Raw genomic sequence first — 22,382 nt, 5'->3', positions numbered from 1 at the left:
ATTTTTTAGTAGTGGATCGAGTGTATCGATCCTATGTGGTGACTATCTTTGTCACGCACCGAGAGGGTACCCTAGGCGTGGCCGGCACTCAGAAACCATTTCTGGCTTCCGAGATAACCACTTGGTCTCATTTCTTATTTATTCATCAGCGGAAGACTTAAGAATACTAATGTGGGCTTTTCATCATCAAAGGAAAAATAGATAATTCTTAGAAGAAGTAGTTTCTAAAGAGAACTACTCCGATTACATTATCAAACTCTGTCTATGAAGCCTCTAATACTCTTAGATGGTGCCAATGACATGTCCATGGCTACCTTAAAAGAAACATCACACTCAACAATAATAAAAGGATAAGGAGTTCCTTCGAATACAAGAAGGACTCACCAAATAACCGAAAAAAATGATCTTCAACGATGCGCCTGTTGAGGATCTCTAACACTTGTATCTGCATCATAAAACGATGCAGGTCGAATGACATCAGTACGTGGAATGTACGAGTATGTAAAATGGCAGGAAGGTAAGGACAGATATCAAGATACTCCTCTCAATAAAACTCAGCTCAGAACTCAACATCATCTCAACATAAATATGTAATGCAAGTTTAAAATATAATAATAAAAATAATAGTAATAAGAATTGCTTACTCAGTTGGGAGTTTCTCTAACCGACAACCATCACTTATGAGCTAGCAATGATACAACGAAGCGATGTCGTTGCCACATCCATCCAATACCTTGCCAGGGTAAAGGACATCACCATCTTGGATCCACTCATCAAAGTCCTCTTTTTGGGACTTAAGAGGTATAGACTCCATCCTACGCTGGCTACGTAGTTCTGGGGTTTGAGTCAATTAAACTCTTACCCAACTCGGTGCTCAATACTACTCCCAAAATATGTGCTCATATTAAACTCATCATCTAGTCTCATTGGACTTTAATTTAAATCATCAAACTCATCTCATTTCATGTTCATCAATCATTATACTTCCAAAAACATCATTTACATCTCATCAAAACATCTTGCTCAAAATATCATTTGCTCAAATTCATTCAAACTCAACTCTTTTGCTCTTTCAAAACTCAATAAAATACATATATAGTATTAATTTATATAACTTTCTTTTTATTAATGAAAAGAATAAAAAGCCAACATCTTTACTCAAAACATGTATAAAAATATTCATGAACATCAAATCAATTAGGATTTATGGGAAAGTAGCCATGAATAATAATTCCAATAATATGAGAGATAACAATAATAATATTAATGCATAAATATATCAAACTCAATATAAGAAGAATTAATTTATTTAGAATTCAAGATTTGGATAAAACTCAACTATAACTCAATTATAATGAATTTAAATATTGAGCGCATGGACGAATTCAATCTAATGCTATGAAAGTCTTACATACCTTAAATTCGAAGGTTTACTCCGAATTGGAACACTCTTGGACCCCTAGCCTTTTCTTCTCGCCGGAGCGTTTTGTGTACTACCCGGAGTATAAGAATCACCGGAGTAGTATTTTTATACTACTAAAACTAAAACTATATTTGAGAAGAAGTATATAGAGAAAAGAAATGCTTAAGAAAGCTTGATGAATAAAATGAGGAAATAAGATGGGTATTTATAGGTGGGAAAGAGGGACCTAACAATAAATAAAATAATTATAAAGAAAAATCTGAAAATTTAATGGAATATATTGATGTCATGGATGATGTTAAATGGAGGACAATTTATGTCATGCATGATGTCAAATGCATCTAGATGTTTCCATGGTAGGTAAGATGAGTTCTTTTTAACAGAATACTCGTTTTCGAAGCTGCGTTTGAATAAGATAAATTCCTTATTAGGATTTGGTGTCTTCATAAGAATTGTATATATGGAAGTATAGTTTCATATCGTTCAAGAATCAACCAATTTGGAGCAACCTATAGTGAGATATGAATTTTCTTCTATAAACACTCAATTCCGTCACAGCACTATATCTTGCAAAGATTAATTTATTTGATCTACTTATACTCCGAATCTTAAGATGTGTTCTTCGTGAAAGTTGTAGGTAAGGATGTTGTGGTTACCTAGAAATTTGAATCATCTAATTTGGACCAACCTATGAAAAGTTATGCCCAAACTACAGAGGCTGTATTATTTTCGTCGAGAATTGAAATACCGACATATAATATTTTAGGGGTTGTTACAATCTTAGGGTATGATACTATATCGGACTTAATTGTGCTAGATATGGTAGACTTTGACTTGATTTTAGGCATGGATTAGTTACCTACTTATTATGTTATTTTAGATTGCTTCTCTAAGAGCGTTACCTTATGTATACCTGGTATTCCTCTGGTCGTGTGGGTAGGTGCAGTTAGTCATGTACCGTGTGATATGATATCCTTCCTCAGGGCTCAGCGGTTAGTGGAACAAGGGTATCTAGCCTATCTTGCTTATGTCCATGACAATAGTATCGACACTCCTTCTATTGATTCTGCTCCGTGGTCTAAGAGTTCTCTGAAGTGTTTCCCACTAATCTACCCAGGCTTTCTCCTGGGCGTGATATTAATTTCGGTATTGATGTTAAGCTGAGTACATAGCCAATCTCTATTCCACCATATCGGATGGCTCTAGTTGATTTGAGAGAGCTTAAGTTACAGCTCCAGGACCTCTTGAGTAAGGGGTTTATTAGGCACAGTGTGTCTCCCTGGGGTGCTCCTATTCTGTTCATGAAAAAGAATGATGGTACCTTACATATGTGTATTGATTACAGGCAGTTGAATAAAGTGACCATCAAGAATATGTACCTGATGCCGTAGATTGATGACTTATTTGACCAACTCTAGGGTACAACAGTGTTCTCTAATATAGACTTTAAGGTCAGGGTATCACTAGTTGAGGATTAGGGAGTTAAATATCCCTAAGACTGCTTTCAGGACTCAATATGGGCACTATAAGTTCTTAGTCATGTCTTTCGGGTTAACTAATGCCCCTACAATATTCATGGATTTGATGAACTATATTTTCAGGCTCTACTTGGACTCCTTTTTCATTGTATTTATTGATCACATTCAAGTCTACTCTGGGAGGAGAGAGAAGCATGAGCAGCACCTGAGGATATTACTTCAGACCTTGCGAGATCAGTAGTTGTATGCCAAATTCACTAAGTGTGAATTTTGTCTTGAGTTTGTGACATTCCTAGGGCACGTGGTATCCAAGGATGGGATTACGGAAGATCCAGCGAAGATAGCGGCAATTCGTGATTGGGCTAGGCCTGCTTCTCCTACCGAGGTTCGCAGTTTCATCAGGTTAGTAGGGTATTACAGACGGTTTGTGGAGGGTCGTATCTCTGTTCCTAGAGTTAGAGATTTAGTTAGGCTTACCCTTGAGGACGCCCATTATTCTAGATATTATATTTATTTCGGTGAGGCAAAGATGTATCGTGACCTACGACAGCATTACTGGTGGTGTGGGATGAAGTGGGACATTGCAACTTTTGTGGCTAGGTGCTTGAACTGGCATAAGATTTTTTTTAACAATATACATACTGTATACATATACATATATCTTTTGTGAGAAAATGAGGGCTCCAAAAACATTAGGGTCCCTAATGAGTGTTTTAGTGACCTTATGGTTGAGACATCCTGCCCGATTGAGACCAAAGCTTGATGCACTTAACTACTACCCCTAGGAGATGATATTTTAGACCTCTGTATGATGTAATTGTGAATCTTTGCTGAATAGTGTTGGGGCTATTCAGTACTATATTTTTTTTCCTTCTTAAGTTTCCACTTGGTAATAAAATCAATTTAGTTACAAAAACATAAAATACTTATTTAGTTTATAAAAACTTGCCAGTTCAAAGGAAAAAATTAATGTTTAATTGAGAAAAAAAATAGAAATTATAGCAATGAGAGTAAAATTGTGCTAAGAGTGAGAGAAGTAATTCCTAATTATTTTATTATATTTTTAATAAGTCTAAATATTATTAAGATTCTCTTAAAGATTTTATTCGTTTAGAATTTTTTCAAATTCATTAAGAATTTTTTTAAAGAAAAACAAATAAACTTCTTCGGATTCTGACCTAACAATCAAACATGGTCTAAATTTAAATGATAAACATGGTCTAAATTTAAATGATTAAGATTCCTGCCTTGTCCATTAACGGCAAACAAATGAGCCTTGCATTACAAACAAGGAAACGATTGAGATGAAGAAAATCAGCAAAGAATCATCAAGGAAGGTAGCATTTTCCAAGAGACGCAAAGGACTTTTCAAGAAAGCTGTGGAACTTGAATCGATGACTGGTGCTCAAGTTGCCATTCTTGTTTTCTCTCAGGCAGGAAAACCCTACACTTGTGGGGACGTTGAAAGGCATTGTTCTGAATCCTCAGGAATCATATCTGAGTCAACTGATACATTCGATGTTGAAACATGTCACAACGTAAATGAACTCTTCATGTCGATGGAACACTTGGAAAGGACCAGAGAAAAGCTGCTCGAATCAATGTTTTTTGACTCTCTTGATGGATTAATTTTTATTTTTGTGAATCAAGAATTGATATGGGCATGTCTGATTTTTGAGTTTATACAATTAATTTGTAGATTTTGTTCCAGAGAAGAAAGGAATCTGATTAAATATACAATTGTTGCAGGTTTTACTTCGGTATTTTATATCATGATTTTGATTTGAGCCTGTCGATTATCTGTTTGTTAAAATTTCTCTTCATGATTCGATGATTTTCTTAAAGAAAGAAAGATTATCTATGCAAAGTATCTGAGTATTTGTATCATGTGTATGAGCTTATACAATTTAGGACTTAAAAAGGTTCATCCTGTAATCCTTTTTAAGTAGAAAAGAAGCAAGGGATATGAGATTTACATGGCATGAGCTGATATAATTACACTGTACTCATGGTTATCATCCAAAAATAATTACACTGCACTCATTTGTATGGTTGCTCTCTACACCATACTGCTTCCTCCTTCTGTACAGGGTGAAAATGACTTAACTTGAAACTATCATTTTTGCTAGACGTATTTTGTACCTGTAATATACCTCTACAGGGGGATCCAACCCTGCCATTTTTAAGATGGCAAGTCAAAGCAAGGAGTTAGTACCATTATGTTTGGAAAAAAGCAAATAAAGATTACTCTCTTCTTTAACAAAGAATTTTGAAGGGAGGAGTGGAAGTTTTGACAGTACTCCAACTAGGATAGCAACATGTGCTTTTGTTATTATCAGTGGTGTGTATTACATGATAAACATGTTTGTTCTGCATTGTGGACTGTCAAAAGTTCCATTTGCCTTTTAATAATTCTTTGTTTTTTGAGTAGAAGTTGAATAGACAAACCTTAATCATTCCTGTTTCTGTACCACATATAATTATGTCATTTGCTGTCAGAAGACTTGTTATCTTGCTGCCTGCTGATAATCGTCCAACTTTGTGCTGTGTTCCTCTTAGCCAAATCTGGTTGCATCATGTATTCATGGATTAGCATGCAGCAAGTTTCTTAGAGATGAAGTGGTACTTAACATGGTAAATTTTGTTTTTCATCAAGTAGATAGAGCTTCATTTTTTCCCTTTGGAATGTGACTTTCTAGAATTATCAAGCTTAAATCTCAGTTTCTATGTAAGATATGCCAGTACCTGGATGTTGCTCATTGATGCACTGCAAATTAAATATATGAAATCCTCCACTACTTCCATTGCCAACACATTGGCTCCCTTTTCTGGCGACATTGATATTTGGGGTTTCTTGTTTTTTCTCCAGTCCTGCATCAGTGGGGGTGTCAATGAGAAGGTACTTTCTCCACATCAGCATGTTGGATTTGTTACCTTTATATGTGAAGCTTCAATCGTTGAACTTGCACTGTATAGCCAGTCCTTATATATGGCTAATGAGTTCACAGCCTTGTTTTTCATACTCCAACTCTTTGATGGTGCTTTGATCTCTTGCTGCCTGCTGTTTGCTATAGCTAACTCCTGTATTGAGTAAATATATATTTATTGCTGAATGAGTTACACATGACTCCTAAAACAAGATCTGACCCTGACCTGTATGCTTGAATCTGTACAGCCTACATACAGCTTTCCATTTGTCAATGTTACACACTTTATGGATTTATTCTTTAAATATTTACTGGCCTTCCGTGATCCATCAAACACCTATAAAAGAGCAAGTCTTGGTAATGTAATATAGCATCTTAAAAATCATTTCAAAACTTGACTAAGAGTCTGCTTTCCAATTGGTAGGTTCTTTAGCCTGAATATAATGATCATTTATATCTACCTTCATTTTGTGGCTCTGGGTAACTGCAAAAATCAGTTCTCCATGTGCGTTAATATTTTGAATTGGATGTTTCGTCAGTATAGTCTCTATACATTCAAGCTTTCTTTCAAGCATTTGCCAGATCTGCCGAAAAAGAAAAACTCATCCAATAAATGCATTTTTAGCATGCGCTTTAGTCGCAGTTAACAATAAATTTGATTGGTTACTCATTACCTTTATTGTTTTGTCAGCAGAACCACTCAACAGGCAATTCCCTGATTTGGAAATTGAAAAGCATGTCACAGCCTTTTTATGCTCCCTCACGTACCGAACAAGTGTTGCTTCTTGTCCTTTGATGTCCCATGCCTATGATGTAAAACCATCAGATATGTTACATTACAAATCTAACACATGAGCACCTTGCATACATATATCTAGGCACAACTCATCAGCCCAGAATACAACTTATAAAGAGGTCATATCCTCTTTGTTAATGTGAACCATAAACTTAAAGGCAAGAAGTATGAAGCTCATACAAGTAGCTAACCTTGATTGAACCATCAGCATGTCCACTGTAAAGCTCTCCATTATAGTAGGTGAGCGATGTTACTGCTCCACTATGGTTACTACTCATTTCGAGAATCTGTGTGTGAACACAAGATATTCTCTGCTTTTACCATTGCGAAGAAAAACTGAGTTAGAAATGAATAATTGAATCATGATATATATACTCCCTATGTCCCAATTTATGTAACACGCTTTCCATTTTGGATTCTCCCATAAAAATGTCACATTTCTATATTTAGAGAAATATATAACTTTAAAATTCTCACTTTACCCTTCTTGAATTGATTTACAACCACACGAATGTCTAAGACTTGTTTTAAACACAAACTTCAAAACTCTTCCTTTCTTTCTTAAACTTCGTGCCCAAGCAAACAGTGTCACGTAAATTGTGTCAGACAGAGTAATTATCTCTCATGCATGCATCATGACAACACGGCACCTCCATTTCTGGTGTTGACTCAGTGATCTATACTAAACATATTTGTTTCATTTAGAATTCTTCATTCATGTACGACTCGAAGTCCATCACCTTAAGTTAAGAGACTAGTTTCTTTTGTGTCTTTAGTTTCAGACCTGCATCTTCTTATTTATCAAATATTTGTTTTGTTTCTTGACATTTTTCTTCATTGTGTTTTATGCTGATGTTTTGCCAGGAGTCTTTTTTAGTCTACTCAGAGACTTGCATGCAGCATAGAAAACATGAGAAATTTATTGGTCCTTTAGATTTACAAAACCCTAATTTGCCTTAAAAAGACAAATATTTGAGAGATGAAATGGGCCCAAATAAAAGAGAAATAGTTTCAAATGGGAAATCTTTCTCGTGTTACATGAATCCGATGATTCATATAGCCAACCTCAACTAGTTTGAGATTGAGGTCCAGTTGTTGATTGTACACATTCATCTTTAAATAGATCCTTACTTTTTGATGCCTCTCTACCTTTTGAAGTTTTATGTAATCCTTGTTCTGCATTTTAGTGTTAAACGCCAAATTTTGGTTCGTATGCAGGAAAAGGTCCTAGTAGTCTCTTTGACACTATGGAATTTATTTTTACTTGTTAACTGATATAATTGCCAACCTTGTTACAATTCTTCCAAGGATGTGGTTGATTGATAAGAACTAGATAGTTTATTTATTTTAGATGCAAGTTCTATACATCACTTGTATTAGATGTGATGATCAGGTACAGATGACTGGTACGAATGGTTGCATTATGGTGCTGTTACCATCACATACAGCCACAATATATAAGAAAGAAAACAAATGTCTACTTACCCATTTGTTTGGCTGGATATAGTCAGCAACCTTAAGTAACTCTTCTGCCATCCAACTGATGTTGGAAAGGCGTCTTAGTGACTCTCTTACTCCTTCTGAAAAGTTGACTAGCTTTTTCATCCCTGTAAGAGTTTTCCATTTCAGGCACATGTTTGAGGTGAAAGCAAGTCAACTTAAGCATAGAGGTGACATCCAAGCGGAAAAATGCACATGTTTGAAGTGAAGTTAAAATAACTTTATACAGGTGACATACAAAGCAGAAAAAAATACGTCTAACCGATGTTAAATTTGGTGATTTTTGGGACAACGAGTTATAGAGGAATTTGCGTACGATTTACACAGGTATAGTTTTGACACACGCCATCATTTTTCTTATTTTTGAAATTCATTAGAGACAGACAGTGACTGTCTTGTCAAATTATCATTGCATTTACAACTGATGCCCTCTACTCATTTTACAGTATATCACAAGTTTCTCGATATCCAGCCGTAAGTACTCTCTAGGGAGGTTTTGTCGAATGGTGAAAGCAAAATCATTGTTTCTTTTGCCATTCATGTCTTTTCCTCTATTGAGGCTCAACTTATGCTTCACGGGCTTTGAGAAGCTAAGAGTACTTCCTTATTTTGATTCAAAATTCAGACTACTTTCTGATCTTCTAATTTAAAATTAATGCATATTTAGACATTTACCTCTTCCGGAAGTATAATAATAGATACAAAGACATCCCAATAGCCTTTCTTCAAGCTCCAGTCCTGGATGAACAAATTGCTCAATTCTACTAAGTAAGATCTCACAGGCTGCATATCTCAAATCATCAGGTGCTTTCGTGATTTCAGACCCCAGCCATGCAGTAGCAGCAAGACAATCTCGGGTGGTACTCCTTGATTTGCTCTCAAGTCCTTTCTCTAAAGCATGGAATAGAGGATTTCCAAACTTTAAAAAGCGTCTTGCTGCTTTGCTGCTCCATGCCTCTATGCCAGTGTCCTGTTAGTTCATGGAGTCTTTAGAACAAGTAAACAACTCATGGGTGCTGTAAATTGCAAAAAATTACGACATACCCAGTGAAATCCCACAAGTAGGGTCTGGGGAGGGTAGAGTGTACGCAGACCTTACCCCTACCATGGGAGGTAGAGAGGTTGTTTCCAGTAGACCGTTGGCCCAAGGATTTGTAAAAAATTATGGTAGCCAATTCGGTGTGGACCTTAGTGCCTCTAAGCAAATATAAACAGTACAAATTTCTTCATGAAGAAGAATAAATAAAGATTAAGAAAAATCTTTTGAATGGTAATGAATGAATTGTAGCTTTGGGAGCATAACTTCATAACCAGACAAACAATTTGAAACCGGGTGGGGATGGGGGTTGGGGGAAGGGGGGGGGGGTTATAGGCAATAGCAGAGGAGATAGAGGAGTACTTCTTACCTTAAAAGGCAAAGGTAAAACAACTTAGCACTATGAGTTACTAGAGTTAGTTAGGAAAGAAGAAGTATCCCAGCAACTCTCAAGCAGAATAGATAAATATCTAATAGGGCTGTAGATCAGTATCTCAAAGAATAAGGATGAAAAATTGAAAAGATAATGTAAATTCCCCAAATCATCCCTAGCTCATCAATATTTATATGATCTTACACTGCACCAGGCTAAATTGAATCTTGAAAGCACAAATTACCTGTAGACATTTATCTGCAAAGTCAACATTCTTTATCATGTTCTTGTGTGGCAGTGATGTCAAACCAGCCTTTTTAAGCAACCATGGTATCGTGTAGGGTTCTCCTGACCAAGAGCAGATTCCACCAAGGTTGGATAGGATGAACGCTGATAGAGCCTGTGTTGCAGAATTCTCTTCACATGCCACTGACTCGAGTAGGGCTTCCATAGCCTCTTCACAGTATACAACTTTACTTGATGTTTCTTCCTGAAAATTTGTCATCGTCAAAGGATCATGGTGATACCTTTTGGTTTGTAAGTAAATGTAAAAGATATATGGATTGGTAAAACCTTAGTTTCATAGGGACGGAAACCAGCTATAGGTAAATTGTGACTTTATGGTTATAGAAAGAATAAAAGAAAGTAAACATTTCCAGGTTTTCTTCTGTGTAGTGTTTCATGGTAATTTTCTTAAGCTATACATGTAATTTTCTTTTTTTGTTTTTCCTTTGTGTACTTCAGTGCCCAATATCATGAATTTCATGATATCTCTATATGTTTGGGAGATTCTAAGCTTAACATATGCTGTTCTATTGCAGGTGTTTAGTTACGTCAACCTGCTTGTTCTTTTATTCTTAGACACATTATTTCTAGATACTCCGAAAGACAGCCCTTCAATATGCTTACCAGCATGTCTAACTGAAGCAACAAATTTGCTGCCAAAATTTTGTACTCTGGTTGTGACTTTTGGATGAGAAGCAATAATGCACACATATTGTTGTTGCTTCTGTCTTGTTGTATTTCCTGCAGCAGTTCAATGGCTGATGACCTGATGCGAAAGAGATTGAATATGTTCTGAAATCTTCTTGATCATATATTTAAGGTATAAAGTAAACAATAACTTACTTCTGAGAAGTATGCTGTTTAAGGAAGAAGATATTGTTTATGGTCACTTTGTTCAACTAGGGCACATGCGCTTTTTAGATGAGATAATAATTCGATTTGTTGGATTCTTTCAGTCTTCTTCATTCACAGGATAACAAATTATGGTGAATTAAAACATCGGGAAAGGTGTAACTGATTTGCTTCTAAGAACAAAATCTTAGCTTACACATTACGTTGCCATTATGACCAATCCCATGTTGATGATTTCCTTCCAAATTTCATATTCTTTGAGAGTTCTTATCATGATCAATCATCAATGTCAAGGTCATTACCTTCCCCAATAAAGGATAAAGAAAACGGTGAATACATAAATAGTTTCATACCTTGGAATTCTCAGCAGTTCATGAAAAAACTCCAATGCAATGGATGTTGCACGCTCATGGTTGCTTCTCAAAAGAGAGATAAATGGGGCCAGTGGAGCAGAATGGTGTATGTGTTTTCTGCATTGACCATCGAATTGCATACATCTGATAAGAACAGCCGCCAGAGCAATAATCTCTTCCAGGTTGTTGTTTCTTGAGACATCCAAGAGTCCTGAGAGTACTTTGGGTGAGCTGATCACAGCTAGTTGTGTTTCACTCGATGTATAGTCGAATGCAGTGACTAGTGCTTCCATAATCATCAATGACGCTGCTGGAGGTGTTATCCACAGTGTTCTTAGGCTACATTTGTAATTGTTTGAAGCACACACCACATCCACAAGACATGGTAAAAGTTCTAATGTCTCGATTTCTGCAGGAGATGGTTTTATCAAGTAAATTAGAATAGCCGCTTCATGAACATTTTTCTTAAGAGCAGTTGCCAAATGATTCAACTGTAACCCTTTCCTCTTCACGTCATCAACAAGTGATCTGTTCCTTGAAATAATAATTGATAGGACTGATACCGATTCTCGTATCACATGTTCTTCTCTGGATGTTGATATAGCCCTCAGAAGTTGATCAATAATTATGTCTTTTAGCAAAGAATACTTGAGTCCTGTTTTGTTGTTCAGTAGTTCATATATTGTTGTAAGGTCAACTGTGTAGTCTTCATAATCCCCAAACTCTTCTGAGAAACATAACTTTGAAATTATTTTCTCAAGTAGTGCTGCTTGTTCTGCTTGAGGATTTTCTTCAGCATATTCAGATATTTCTTTTAAGGTCTTCTTGCACTTGTTCTTTTGCTGCGAAGAAATCCTTGGGTGCTGTGTTTTGCAGAGCTGATAATCACATAAAGTCATGGACACCGGATATCCATTGGATCTACTATCTATCATCTGTAAGCCCTGTTGCATTGTTGCTGCTTCATTGTTACCACTCAACTGTATGTGTGTTTTGAGGCCTCTGATTCCTTCTGCTGATAAATCAGTATGACCAATTGAACTGGAGAATCTTCTGGAGAGTGAGTTAGTGATTTCTACTCTGCTTCCTTCGTTGGGTCTTTGTCCAGAAACTTGCGATTTACAAACCAAGCTTTCCAAAAACAATGAGGAGCGAGAAGCTTTCTGGTTCCTGTATTCATTGAGTTAGTTGTGTTAATGTGAATATCAGACCTACTCAGGTATCAGGCTAAAGCTTAAAACAGGTAAGTGGGGACTGAACTGATAAAAAGCCTCTGTTTGCTGATTTCCCAGGCTCCAGTTTGAAGTGATTTCCATGTCTTTTGCATATTCCTGAATCAAAAAGATGATGAGATTGTGTGCTTAAAAGGGTAGAAATGAAAGCATGGTAGTGCATGCTTGTGCAATTTTTAAGTTTCAAAGGGCTGTTCAATTCGACTTTATCTTTTCGTAGCTGTCTTTATCAAGATATTACCTCATGAAAATTTTCACTTGCAGAACTGCTGTCGCTGAAATCCAAGTAGATTGGTGTCTCTGACTCTGAATCAAGCAATATATCTTTGAGGCATTTAGTGGTTGAGTTCTTGGGTATTTCTGCTTCGCCACTCCTTAGTTCAGAAATAGCTACCTTTTTTTCCTCTATGGACTCGTTGGATGTGATAATCATCTTTTCTTCCTCGTCCTTAGCATCATTTTGGGCATTAAAAGGATGCACCTTCTCAAACTGCATTCATGCTCTATTAATTTGAAAGTCATACAAACTGAAACAATAATCAGGAGAATTAGCACATTCGGCTGACTAAACATAGAGAAGGGTGAGAAAACACCAATGCAAATTTTGAATTTGGAACCCTTGTACACTTTGATGGTACCCTTATCTTGACTATTACTGCAGGGTCTGTAGGGATTCTTTTCTATTTTCATTTTGTGACCTTCATACAGCCTACTCTACATGACATAACCACATCAATGAATGCTCCAGTAATGTGTCTGAGGGTGAAGTTTTGGTATCGTGCTCAGACTTAGTTTGTATTTCGTATTATCAAAGAGGATCAATTATACTTACATTTGGACAGCTGCACTGCTTGTTTCCATGCTTACATAAATCTGAAGATCTTGTGCTTCTGGAGTTCTTACTCCTGTTAAACAGAAATAATTTGGATGAGAATGAGTTTACTGGAATGTTCCAATACGGTGCTTCTGAAATGTCACTTTTAAAGCTTGGACTCATAAAATTGCTAAAGACTAATTACACTTGGTCATAATAATCCAATCCATTCCTATAGGTCTTTTATTGTCCTCACCAAATATTATTCACTTCGACTGAAATTTTCTCAGTATGAAAGCTCCTCCAAGACGTGTTCTTATTAGAAATGTTTAGTACTGAAATTGCTAAATGTAGTGTGCACTTTACTAATTCAACATATTGACTGCTTATCTGTAACATAGTCTAAGAAACTTACATTATCTGTTGTAATTCATGGTGAGTTGAAGTGATTCTGCTTGCCTCACCATTCCTCGGAGAGCCGTCTTCTCCAGAAGACATAATTTGATAATACATAAGCCAAGCTTTGTATCTCCTCGCCATCTTTACCATCATAGCATAAACCTCATTCTCATCTTTGGAATGTGGTTCCTGCTCAAAGCATAAGACCGATAACCGTGTGCAGAGTTTGGTAGCAATTTCAGTGTGAAGAAGCGTAGGAGAAACCACAAGAGCTTGAAGAAAATGCATAGCAACCTGCCACTCATCCCCTTGGAGCTTTCTAACAATGGAAAGGTAAAAGTAAGAGTAGCCTGTCAGATAACTATTGGGAATTCCTGCTGTTTCTCCATGTTCTTCAAGTGAGGCTGGAACTTGAAGCATGTTCTCTGAATTCTGCAGCCTTGAGGTTCTCTCTTGACTCCATTTTGCTTTAAGTGCTGCTTCTATACTCTCTATCCCCCAATAAAGATTGGACAATATGGACTGCTCCGAGAACTCGAGATACCCTCTATTATTACAAACATCAAGCTTTGAACTGCATTTCAATTTCAAGCAATTCCAAGATTTTGTATCTGCAAGCAATGCAGTTATGTGCTGATTTATAACAGCGACGACTCCACGTACTGACTCAAGGTCTAGTTTATCATCATCATATGAAAATACCGGAGGAGAGGAAGAAGATACAGAAGCCATTGAATTATGTGACATTTTGGCCTCATGAAGAAGAAGAAGAATAAAGGAGCAATATAACTATTTACAGATAAGTAGTAGAATGGCTTTTTCTGTATTCTTTGCTCGTGATTGTTGCCAAATTCTGAGTCTTTAGGGGGCCCTATGCTACAGACAAAGATATGGCCGTTGCCCCCATTAATGGAGGGAAAGTTTTATTACAGAAATAAAGGACAGGTGTTTGAGGTTGTTATTGTCTTTACTGAGTAATAATGAACAGGGTAACTTGAGTTGAGTGGAACAGATACATGGAATTCATATAGCCGATGCCAACTGATTTGGGATCGAATCACTGTTAATTAATCAAATGATTTTTTTCGATACAATCATCTACTATTTGATTTGATTAATCAGATTCGTATTGGATAAGGCCTATTAAGAAAGAAAGTTTTTTTCAAAGGAATTTTATTCATCACACCATATCGTAAGTGTAATTAATTGAATGGTTACTATCTATATTTTCGAGAAGTGTTGAACAGATTGGAAGATTCCCTTTTGATAAAATAATTGGAGATTGCTAAGCGTGATTATAGCTTAATTCTACATTATAGGAGTGCTTTATTGTCTCTTTCAATTCTAAGTGATATAATCCTTTTGTTTTATTATTGGCTTTTTATCATGGTGCAACTGTAGAAGACGGTGGAGTTCTTTAACTTTGTGGGAAAATTATTGTGGAAAAAGGTGTTGATATGATGATTTAATTATTTTAAAGCTTCCCCTTTTTGTTATATAGTCATTGAATTATGGAAAAAGACTTAAATATATCATTAAATTTTGGAACGAAATTTTATTTATGCGAATTATTAAAAGTTTGATGACGTATATCCCATTATCATTTAAAATTTTGGGATTGATTTTCTATATTTTTTTTGGCAATATTTTTTTTAATACAGGTGAGATTTTTAATTCCACCAATGATTTTAGAATTATGATTTTTTTAAAAAAAAAAAATTAATGACTTGATCAAATTATAATTAGCCACATATAAGAAATGGTTTTGTAAAATTAAAGTTAAAAAATAATGACATAAATAATCATTTCCTCAAAAGATAAAATCATAGATGAATCAAACCTTTAAGAAATAGCATAAATAATTTTTTTTTCAAAATTTAATGGGATATTTGAGTTTTTTTTCTCTTAAATTAATAATATATTACCCTTTTTATTATGTAGGGTACTTATTTATCTTCTTTACTGCTTCTGCGGCGTGGCATGCTGTCTAGTGTGATCTTTGTCGCCTTCTAAATACTTGCGCTGTTACTCTTATGTGTTCCTTTTCTTCTTAAAACAAAAAATAATAAAAATTGCGGGGGCAAGAGAAAGGAAAATGAGACAGTAGATTATTGAACTTTCACTAATAATGTAAAAATTAGGATAGTCAATCATTTCAAATATTAATTTTTATTATTTTTAAAATTGAGAGTAGAAAAAGAATATGTAGAGATTCGAACTCTTATTAATAATGGAAAAGAGTTAAATATATTTTTGTACTATTGAAAATCGTTTAAATATACCTCTCGTTATATTTTTGGACTAAATATATTTTTTTTGTGATATTTTCGATTTAAATATACCCCTCTCATTATACTTTCGTACAAATTCGCTCTTAATTTTAACAAAAAAATACTTAAAAAGCTCAAAATTAAATAGTTCATTCCCATTTTTAAATGTATGATTTTTTTTTAGGAATGAATAAAATTTCCAAGTATTAATTTAAGTTTTTTTCTTAGAAATTTCATGTATTAGTACTTAAAATTATGCAATGCATTTTGCATTGTAATTTTTAAGAAAAAAAACTCAATTTAATATTTGAAAATTATATTTATTCCTAAAAAATTTAGATATTTAAAATTGGGAATGAATTATTTAATTTTGAGTTTTTCAAGTGTTATTCCGTTAAAATTAAGGGCGAATTTGTACCAAAGTATAATGAGAGAGATATATTTGAACCAAAAATATAAAAAAAAGAGGTATATTTAGACCTAAAGTATAACAAGATGTATATTTAAATTATTTTCAATAGTATAAAATATATTTTACCTTTTTCCGCATTAATAATGTATATTACGTGTATATTTCCACGCGCTTCAAAAAAGAGAAAAGCAAAGAAGATGCTCTTCAGAGAATGATTTACATTAAAACAAATATGAAAATTAAAATAAAAATAGGTTTTCCTATGGTAAGTCAATTTTTCCGTAATAAATTATTTACATCTTTAGCTTATCTCTAGTATCATTTGTCAATTAATAATGTGTGTAAGATTTGTAATGTTATATGAGAAATTTTATTGAAAATAAGCTCTTCATAATTCTCTCAATTAAAGAATGGATTTTTCCCCAACATTTTTATGTCCAGCCAACAAAGTTAAAACCTTTTTTTTGTTTTGGTGAATCCACAAAGAAGACAAGATATTGGAAGAAGAAAGTGCTTTTGTGACATAATCATCTTTCAACCTTGGTAAATTGTGGACTCGTTTCATGCGGAAATCATGACATTCAACATATGCTTTTACAAAATGTTTCCTAAAATCAAAAGTATGAAAATAAAAGATATAATTTTTTTACCGGGAAACTAAAACTTCATAACCAAGAAAATGAGTAATATCTTTGACTCTTTTTCTCTTCAACAACTGCCAAACAGTTGTGCGCCAAGTGTTATCACCAAAATTAGAGAATTTCTTTAGGAAAAGGAAAGGTCTAATATTATTTTTAAAATACCAAAAATTGATAGGAAAGGCAATGAAAATCGAAGGCAAAATCTCCTTAATAATATTAGCTACTAGAAACAAAGTTTTTTCTGTTAATGTAAAATATAATTTTTTCATTTATTTTTCACTAAATTAGCTCATTGAGAAGATGCATGATTCAAAATATCTGTGATAATGACTACTAAATATTTTTCAATGAATAATTCAATGAAAATAGTAACTTTTTAGTATTGTGAAGATACGTTTATTATTAGCGATATGAGATAGTTTTACTTATTTTCATGTAGAAATACGAAATTCAAACTCATGTGACAAGGCTAAAAAATAACTAATGAAATAATAAATCGCAGAAACGCCAGCAGACCCAACTGTTAAATGAGATGAAATATTCTTAAATGCATCACAGCCTCAGCTTATTATTGCAAGTAAAGATGTTACAAAAGCACTAAACAAAAACAAGAAAGAAAAAAGAAGAAGAATTGAAGACCTATAGACCTAATATTAATGGCAGAGCTAGTAAGGGCTGCAGTGGTTCATCCAAAAAAAGATTTAATAAAAAATTATATTATTTATATATAATTAAAATTAGATGCTAAACTTTCTTTGGCTTTTTTAGTGTGTTTAGCTTTTTAAATTTCAAACTCTAAATTTTAGCTACTCCATATATTAATAGGATGTAAAATGGTGTCATAACTTCATATATATGTGGTCACATAATAATGATAATAAGTAATAATAATATTTTAATGATGAAGAGCCACATGAAAATTACTCTGGATTTTAGAATCTTTGACTCCTCAGAGATCATATTAAAATATTTCACGTGACCTTGTTGGAACTTTCTCACCTGTCTTATATATGTACTTTGTCCTATTTCTTCACTGTTTTAACTCTTTCAGAAACAAGAAAACATTATTAATTTTTTTTTAATCTAAAAATGAAAAGCTCCCCCAAGAAAAATACTATAATATATATTCATTTCTTTTACATTAAAAATAAAAAAGAAAATGTTGCACTTAATAAAACCTTTGACTTGCACATTTTTCAGTATTTCGAATTTGTATACTGCTTTAAAGGAAGAAAATCAAGATTTTCAATTCTGTCATTGCAGCAGAACTAGTATCTTTAAACGCGTATAGACAAAGAATCCTTATAAACTACTGAAAGTCAAGTACGGAAAAGGGTCAAATTTCTACCTATACTCATAAAAATAATTGTATTTGCTCTTCGTTATATTTGTTTCTATATACTATATTTATTTTTAGGAAAAAGACATAAATTTTCTTTGAAGTTTTATCGGAAAATTAGTTATACACTTAAATTATCATGGCGATCTATTATACACGTAAATTATCTAAACGTAAATTTATTACCCCCTGAAACGTATAACACCACTCTCATAATATGTGGTGTATTAGACTCGCTGCCACATCAGCGCCACGTTAGAAATTATAATTTTTTATATATTTATTTCTTTTCTTTATTAATTAACTTTTTTTTATCAACTATATTTTATACTAATTAACTCCTAATTAATTATTAACCATTCATCTGATTTTTTATATATTCTTTTTCTTTTCTTTATTAATTAACTTTTTTTATTAACTATATTTTATACTAATCAACTCTTAATTAATTATTAACTACCCATCTGATTTTTATATTCTTTTCTTTTCTTTTCTTTATTAAATAACTTTTCTTTGATTAACTATATTTTATACTAATTAACTTCTAATTAATTATTAACCATCCATCCGACCCCTCCCCCCCCCCCCCCACAACCTCAATCGTCTTCTCCACCAAAATGGGGAGAAGAATTCTTCTTCTTTTTAATGGGTTTTGAAAGCAAAAAAATTAAAATTCAAAATGGGGAGTAAATAGAGGTGGATGTGAAGAAGAAGAGGGTAGGTGGTTTGAAGAAGAAAGGATGTGAGGTGGGGTGATTTTATTTTTTTAATTTTTTTTTTACTTTAATGGATTTTGCAAGAAAAAAAATCAAGATTTAAAATAGAGAGTAAATGGAGATGGGTGTGAAGAAGAAGAGGATAAGTGAGTGTGAAGAAGAAAAGACGTGGGAGCTGGGATGATTTATTTTTTAAAATATTTTTTTACTTCAATTTTAGTATGACACGCCCTTTTTTTGATATATAACTGATTTTTTGATATAACTTCAGAAAGAAATTCATGTCTTTTTCCTTATTTTTACTATCCAACTTTCAAGCTATATATATTTGCACTTTTCATCCAACTTTCTATGAATAGTTACCCACCCTCCATTACATTCCCATCTATCATTATAAAATTACCTAGGTGACATGGTTTCTAATTTTTTTAATTAAATCTACTCACTTATTTAAGCCCTGATAACTCGCCCTTTTTAAGTGGGTAAGTGGACTTAATTGAACGAAAAAATGTGCCACATAGGTAATTTTATTTAGGGAGATAGGGATGTAATGGGTGGAGGGTAAATATGACTTAAAAGTCGGAAGATTAGAGAAAATATAACGTGAAAGTTGATGTCAAAATAAGTCTAACCATTTTCTGTTTTAAATATAGAATAATACCTTTTTGCTGTTTTAAATATAGAATAATACTAAGTTTTGATCATTTAGTGTTAATTATCCTTGACCTGGGCGAATTTAGAGGGTTGAGGGTGTTCATCCGAAGCCTCCCAAAAAATTACAATATATATAAGGTATATATATAAAGATTTGAATCCTCTAAAAACAAGAGCAGAGATTAATAGAGATTAGCTGTCACAATTCAAAATCAGTCATGAGTGACACCCACATTTAACCTTCTAGGTGGGCAAGCCAACGAATACAAATCCCAACATATATTAGTTGTACAACTTATGAAATACGACCATAATATTGAAATTCAATCCTTATTAAAGTAAGAAATAACAATCGACTAGGGTCTATTACATATCATTTTTCAAAACCTGAAAGTCATCACATCAAGGACATCTAATCCCAAAATACTATGTCTGAGAGTATCAAAACACCAGAATAGATAAATAAATAATTTGTATCCAAAAATTAGAGACATTATGCCATGACCGAGAGAATCCAACGCGAGCTAACAGGAATAGTTTACCCTGGAACCTGACATGTTGGACACTGGTTAGAGCTGAGGGCGAGTCAAAGTCGATGGTACACTCGTTGCACTTCACAAGTAGGGGTCAGTATAGAGAAACATGTAATGAGTAGGTATCATCGACCGACTCAAAATAGAAGTTAATATGCATAAAGTAATAACAAGAAATCAACTATAGCACTTAACTGGTGGCAAGCAACAAGCAACACGTACAAGTGACAACCCAATAAAACAAGTATTTAATTAGTCAACAATATTAAGAACACATATGAGGACTCAAGTCTCTACACCACGCTCTTTTGAAAAATGGGTTATTGAGTATATTAGGCCATTTTATTTATTTTCCTATATTATTACTGTGTCGGAACGTAACACCTGATTCAATAATATTGTGCCGGCTCATGGCATCCGATTCAAATATATTGTGCCGGCTCGTGATACCTGATCTAAATATATTGTGCCAACTCGTGGCACTCGGTCCAACAACATAGTTAATTCACCATTCTTTATCATCACTTTTCACTTCATTAATAATATTTTATCAAGCGTTTTTTATCCAAGTCATCACTTTGATAGAGCAAGTTTAAGATTATGGATTTCACGGTCTTGAGATAATATACTAATCACAACAACATATCAATCATTAAAACCACAACAATTAAGTACATAGAAAACTTCACAACATTGCTCAATGACTATCAATCACTATTAAAAGTCTCTCTATCACATAAGACAAATCATAACCTACCTCAACAGAAGAACCGAAGTCAAGAAAGCTAATTCACTATTGCTTTTTCTTTCTTTAATACCTCAAAATATTTTTAATCTATCAAATATACTATAATTGTAAGCAAACGAGTTCATAGATACCCATATCACTATATGTCTAGTCTAGACCCAAAAATTCATCCAATTCTTTAATCAATTTCCTAAATCTCAAACATATGGTTAAGTATTAATTTCTCCAAATAACACAAATCTAATGATCTTCATATAATAAAATACACTTACTATTTAATTATAAATACTAATATATTAACTTGAATTGTGATAATTATAAAAATAAATCTGAAACCGAAATCAAAACTTAAAATATGAAACCAATTCTATTTACCAATGAATTACTTTTATGCAGAATGTTATTTGTGCATCTATTCTATAATATAAAATAATAACACCCCTCCCAATGATGAGATTATCACGACCATAATTATCCTATAACTACCCACTAGTCGTTGTCGACAGTAGCCAACAAACTAAGGCAATACTGTAACAATTTGAAAATCAATTCTTTACGCACCAACATATGATAAGAATTTATGCTTATACATCCTAGAATCACCACATAAATTTGAGCGGTATATATATATATATATATATATATATATCTTACCTGAATTTTAAAGAACGAGAGTTTCCTCTTTCGTTCGTTCGAACGAGTAAGTTTCTGTTTTCCTTTTCTTTTCTTTTCTAAAACAATAATAACAACCACAACTCAGTAAAATCCCACAATGTGGGGTCTAGGGAGGGTAAAGTGTACATAGACCTTACTCCTATCAAGGTAGGATGGTTGTTTTCGAGAGATCCTCGGCTCAAAATAAGCATAAAAAGAGATCAGATAAGGCTAAGAAGTTCAAAGCGTTATGAAAAAGCAAATAACGAATAACGCAAATAACGAAAGAGACACATATAAAATAGAGTAATCAAAATACAGAAAGTAATAGAAAGATAATAACAGAAGTCAGAGCACAAGAAATTATAGTGAGCTAATGCGCCTACTAATACGGAAGAATAACGAGACTATGTACTAGCCTTCTACCCTAATATCGGTCCTCCACACCCTCCTGTCTAAGGTCATGTCCTCGGTAAGCTGTAACTGTGCCATGTCCTGTCTAATCACCCCTCCCCAATATTTCTTCGGCCTACCCTTACCTCTTCTGAAATAATCCATGGCCAACCTCTCACACCTCCGCACTAGGGCATCTGTGTCTCTCCTCTTCATATGCCCAAACCATCTCAGTCGCATGTACTAAAAATGACAAATCTACTAATTTATTTTAATAAATACGGGATAAGTCGTATAGGATATTAAATAAATTATTAATTTAGCCTACCAATTAAATTAAATGTCTAAAATTATCCGTCAACTAAATAATCGTAGTTACTGAATAGTTCAAAAATATCCATTTTAGAATCTACTGAAAGAGTCTTTTATGTAATAAGAAACTCTAGTATTCAAACGACCTAATGAGTTATTACATCATTTATGAATTTACCTAAAGTTCATCCCCGAATGATCAAACGAAAAGCGAGGGTAAGGAATAATATCTGACTCGACGA

At 33.7% G+C, this 22,382-nt stretch overlaps 2 protein-coding genes across 2 annotated transcripts; one reads left to right on the top strand and one right to left on the bottom strand.

Annotated features, from left to right (window-relative positions):
• The first annotated feature begins 2,619 nt into the window (after positions 1–2,619).
• On the top strand, positions 2,620–4,633 carry LOC129884187 (agamous-like MADS-box protein AGL28). The gene is made up of 4 exons (XM_055958529.1): positions 2,620–2,740; positions 3,198–3,286; positions 4,194–4,439; positions 4,601–4,633. Exons 1-4 carry the CDS (start codon positions 2,620–2,622, stop codon positions 4,631–4,633), a joined length of 489 nt encoding a protein of 162 aa, XP_055814504.1.
• Positions 4,634–4,807: 174 nt separating this feature from the next.
• On the bottom strand, positions 4,808–14,230 carry LOC129887301 (putative E3 ubiquitin-protein ligase LIN-1). The gene is made up of 17 exons (XM_055962348.1): positions 13,485–14,230; positions 13,088–13,160; positions 12,497–12,745; positions 12,284–12,354; positions 11,024–12,193; positions 10,443–10,584; positions 9,778–10,023; positions 8,800–9,094; positions 8,110–8,231; positions 6,816–6,935; positions 6,503–6,634; positions 6,290–6,412; positions 6,055–6,165; positions 5,836–5,982; positions 5,647–5,772; positions 5,350–5,466; positions 4,808–5,074 (listed from the first exon to the last, which is right to left on the bottom strand). The coding sequence occupies exons 1-17, from the start codon at positions 14,213–14,215 to the stop codon at positions 5,057–5,059; spliced, it is 3,993 nt and encodes a 1,330-aa protein (XP_055818323.1). The 5' UTR covers positions 14,216–14,230; the 3' UTR covers positions 4,808–5,056.
• Between the last annotated feature and the right edge of the window lie 8,152 nt (positions 14,231–22,382).

Source organism: Solanum dulcamara, chromosome 4 (genome assembly GCF_947179165.1).
Source record: "Solanum dulcamara chromosome 4, daSolDulc1.2, whole genome shotgun sequence".
Lineage (NCBI taxonomy): Eukaryota > Viridiplantae > Streptophyta > Magnoliopsida > Solanales > Solanaceae > Solanum > Solanum dulcamara.
Note: the sequence above shows the minus strand (reverse complement) of the source record. Positions and strands in the feature narration are given on the sequence as shown.

What these genes read in the sequence shown, in the direction of transcription:
- LOC129887301 (XM_055962348.1), bottom strand. Translation starts at nt 14,215, where the DNA reads ATGTCACATAATTCAATGGCTTCTGTATCTTCTTCCTCTCCTCCGGTA. An exon ending in CAAACAGAGGCTTTTTATCA is followed by an intron (nt 12,194 to 12,283) that starts GTTCAGTCCCCA and finishes CAATGAATACAG; the next exon opens with GAACCAGAAAGCTTCTCGCT. An exon ending in CATCAATGAGCAACATCCAG is followed by an intron (nt 5,467 to 5,646) that starts GTACTGGCATAT and finishes TGATGCAACCAG; the next exon opens with ATTTGGCTAAGAGGAACACA.
- LOC129884187 (XM_055958529.1), top strand. Translation starts at nt 2,620, where the DNA reads ATGGCTCTAGTTGATTTGAGAGAGCTTAAGTTACAGCTCCAGGACCTC. An exon ending in GTTCATGAAAAAGAATGATG is followed by an intron (nt 2,741 to 3,197) that starts GTACCTTACATA and finishes TGACATTCCTAG; the next exon opens with GGCACGTGGTATCCAAGGAT. An exon ending in ATGTTGAAACATGTCACAAC is followed by an intron (nt 4,440 to 4,600) that starts GTAAATGAACTC and finishes ATTAATTTGTAG; the next exon opens with ATTTTGTTCCAGAGAAGAAA.